The sequence below is a fragment of the Cherax quadricarinatus genome, chromosome 8 (genome assembly GCF_038502225.1).
Source record: "Cherax quadricarinatus isolate ZL_2023a chromosome 8, ASM3850222v1, whole genome shotgun sequence".
Taxonomy (NCBI): domain Eukaryota; kingdom Metazoa; phylum Arthropoda; class Malacostraca; order Decapoda; family Parastacidae; genus Cherax; species Cherax quadricarinatus.
In genome coordinates this window covers 24,233,339-24,235,838 of record NC_091299.1, presented here as the reverse complement: position 1 = coordinate 24,235,838, position 2,500 = coordinate 24,233,339, and the positions used below count along the sequence as shown (strand labels likewise).

Below are 2,500 nucleotides of genomic sequence, written 5' to 3'. Positions count from 1 at the left end.
TCTTTCAAAATTCAGTCTCAAGCTTGGTGACGGCCACTCGAGCACTGGGCACCACTGGCTCATACAGTCATACAATATTATACGGAAAAGTGCAAGAATTTATAGCTGGTTTGAGCGATGAAGATTTACGACGTTGTGAAAGCAGCTGTACTCGGTGCATATCAATGCATTACTGCAAAATATAGGCCGGAATTTCAACTGAGCAAGCGTCATTTGGGTCGGTCCTCCGTCCGTGGACTTTCTTCGTGGACAATCTAAATCGTTCACTGAGTGGTATACGTCGACTGGCGTCTCAAATTTCAGTGGGCTAGTGCAACTGAATCAGTTGGACCAAAGGTTCGGGTGTTTTTAGAAGACCATTCAGTGGCAACTGCTATGGAGACGGCTGACACATTTAAGGCCAGTCACTCCCTGTCCGAGCAGTCTCTAACATTTCTTCCCGACCGCCTGGTATGGACGGACCCTGAATTTCGTCCGAAGGTGGAAGCTGGAGTGGAAAAGCGACGTCTGCCTCAAGATCAGCATGGAGCAAGAGACAAGATTCCTGAACCCTTCATGTGTTAATACTGCTTGAGGATTCCTGGCAGTTTTGTCAAGAATGGTGAACAGATATTCGTTATCTGACTTGGCCTTCAGTAAAGGTCCCACACAGACAATGATTAGATCTGCAAATGGCTCTCCATCAGCGGGTATGGCTATAAAGTATAATTTGAGAAAATCTGGCCATACGTTTCTCTGTACATATCCTCTGTAAATACTGTATATACATTGCTTGCTGTCTGATGAAGGAAATATAAGTATTTATAACTCTCTGCTGTCTTTTACTCCGTTCTCGTCTCTACCTTGGTTATCGTGCTACAACCAGGTGTGCAGGCCACTAGACTACATCTGTATTTGTAATACTACTACTATAACTACTACTACTATAACTACTACTACTACTACTACTACTACTACTACTACTACTACTACTACTACTACTACTGCTGCTGCTGCTACTACTATTACTACTATTGCTACTAAGAATGCCACTCACCGCGAGGTCAGTGGTCACTTACCGTGAGGTCAACAGTGCCACAAGCGCCCTCCAGCTGGTCCAGTATGTCTTGCTGCGAGGCCTGAGAGGTCAGTACTCTCCGACACGTCGCCCTGCACGAAGCTGACTCCGACGACACACAGCAGTGAAGGTCTGCTGGGGACGACCAGGGATTGTTAGACATCTGTCTGTCTTTTGGGAGGCTTGTGAGAGGGTTGTGGGAGGTCTTGTAGGAGGGTTGTGGGAGGGCTTGTGGAAGGGTTATGGGAGGACTTGTGGTAGGCTTGTGGGAGGGCTTGTGGGAGGGCTTGTGGGGGGTCTTGTCGGAGATCAGAGAATCCTGACTGCCTCAGTGTTATTAAGTCAACACAACTCGCCCATCAGCGATATACTCACTTCTCTCTGGGCGGTGTGCGGGCGTGGTCCGGGTGAGGGCGTGGGCGCAGCTAGTTACGTGGGCGTGGGCGTGGCAGTCCCTACTCAACTGGTGTCTGAGGTGTCGTGACGGAGTGCGGGCGGTGAACACAGCCTCGCAGGACGCCCTACAACGGTACGACTGCGTCCTGGAGCAGCAGGCAGCACCCTCCTGCAGGCAGTGAGGAGTGCTGGTAGTAGTGGTGGTAGTTGTTGTGGTAGTAGTGTTGGTGGTTGTGGTGGTGGTAGTTGTGGTAGTAGTAGTGGTAGTAGTTGTGGTGGTAGCAGTGGAGGTAGTTGTGGTAGCAGTGAAGACAGTAGTGGTGATGATAGTGATAGATGCGGTCACTACTCTTCTAAGAGCTACTTAGGTGACCTATCATGTCCTAGCAGCTAGCGAGGTTACATGTCCTGGGAGTTAGCTAAGCAATGTGGGTTGTGAATTGTTACATCTATAAGTGGTCTTAGATCATTAATGAGACAAGCTTGCACACACACACACACACACACATGCACGAACACACATGGAATATTGAATAAATGTGAGGAGTGGCATGAAAGAGTCAAGGAGACATCCCCAGACATCATAGCAGTCACAGAAACAAAACTCACTGGGATGATAACAGACACAATCTTCCCATCTGGATATCAGATCCTGAGGAAAGATAGAAGGGGCAGAGGGGGAGGAGGGGTTGCACTGCTCATTAAAAGCCGATGGGGATTTCAGGAAATGAGAGGAATGGACGAGATTGGAGAAAGAGATTACATAGGTGCAATTCAGTCTGGGGGACATAAGGTAGTCATTGCAGTGATGTATAACCCACCACAGAACTGCAGGAGACCAAGAGAGGAATATGAAGAGAACAACAGAACAATGGTGGACACACTAGCTGAGGTGGCTAGAAGAGCTCACTCGATTAGAGCAAAGTTATTGGTTATGGGCGATTTCAACCACAGGGAGATTGACTGGGAAAACCTGGAGCCACATGGGGGTCCCGTAACTTGGAGAGCCAAGATGAAAGATGTGGTACTGGAAAACCTCATGCACCA

General features: G+C 48.4%; 1 protein-coding gene across 3 annotated transcripts in view; it reads right to left on the bottom strand.

Moving 5' to 3' along the window:
- Reck (Reversion-inducing-cysteine-rich protein with kazal motifs) overlaps positions 1-2,500 on the bottom strand; it is a 230,510-nt gene that overhangs the window by 69,717 nt on the left and 158,293 nt on the right. For 2 of the 3 annotated variants that reach the window (XM_070082959.1, XM_070082962.1), the window contains 2 exons: positions 1,433-1,622; positions 1,059-1,192 (listed from right to left, as the gene is read on the bottom strand). In XM_070082959.1, coding sequence (XP_069939060.1) covers positions 1,059-1,192; positions 1,433-1,622 — 324 coding nt within the window. The remainder of the gene's footprint in view (positions 1-1,058; positions 1,193-1,432; positions 1,623-2,500) is intronic. The other variant, XM_070082961.1, reaches the window with a different exon arrangement.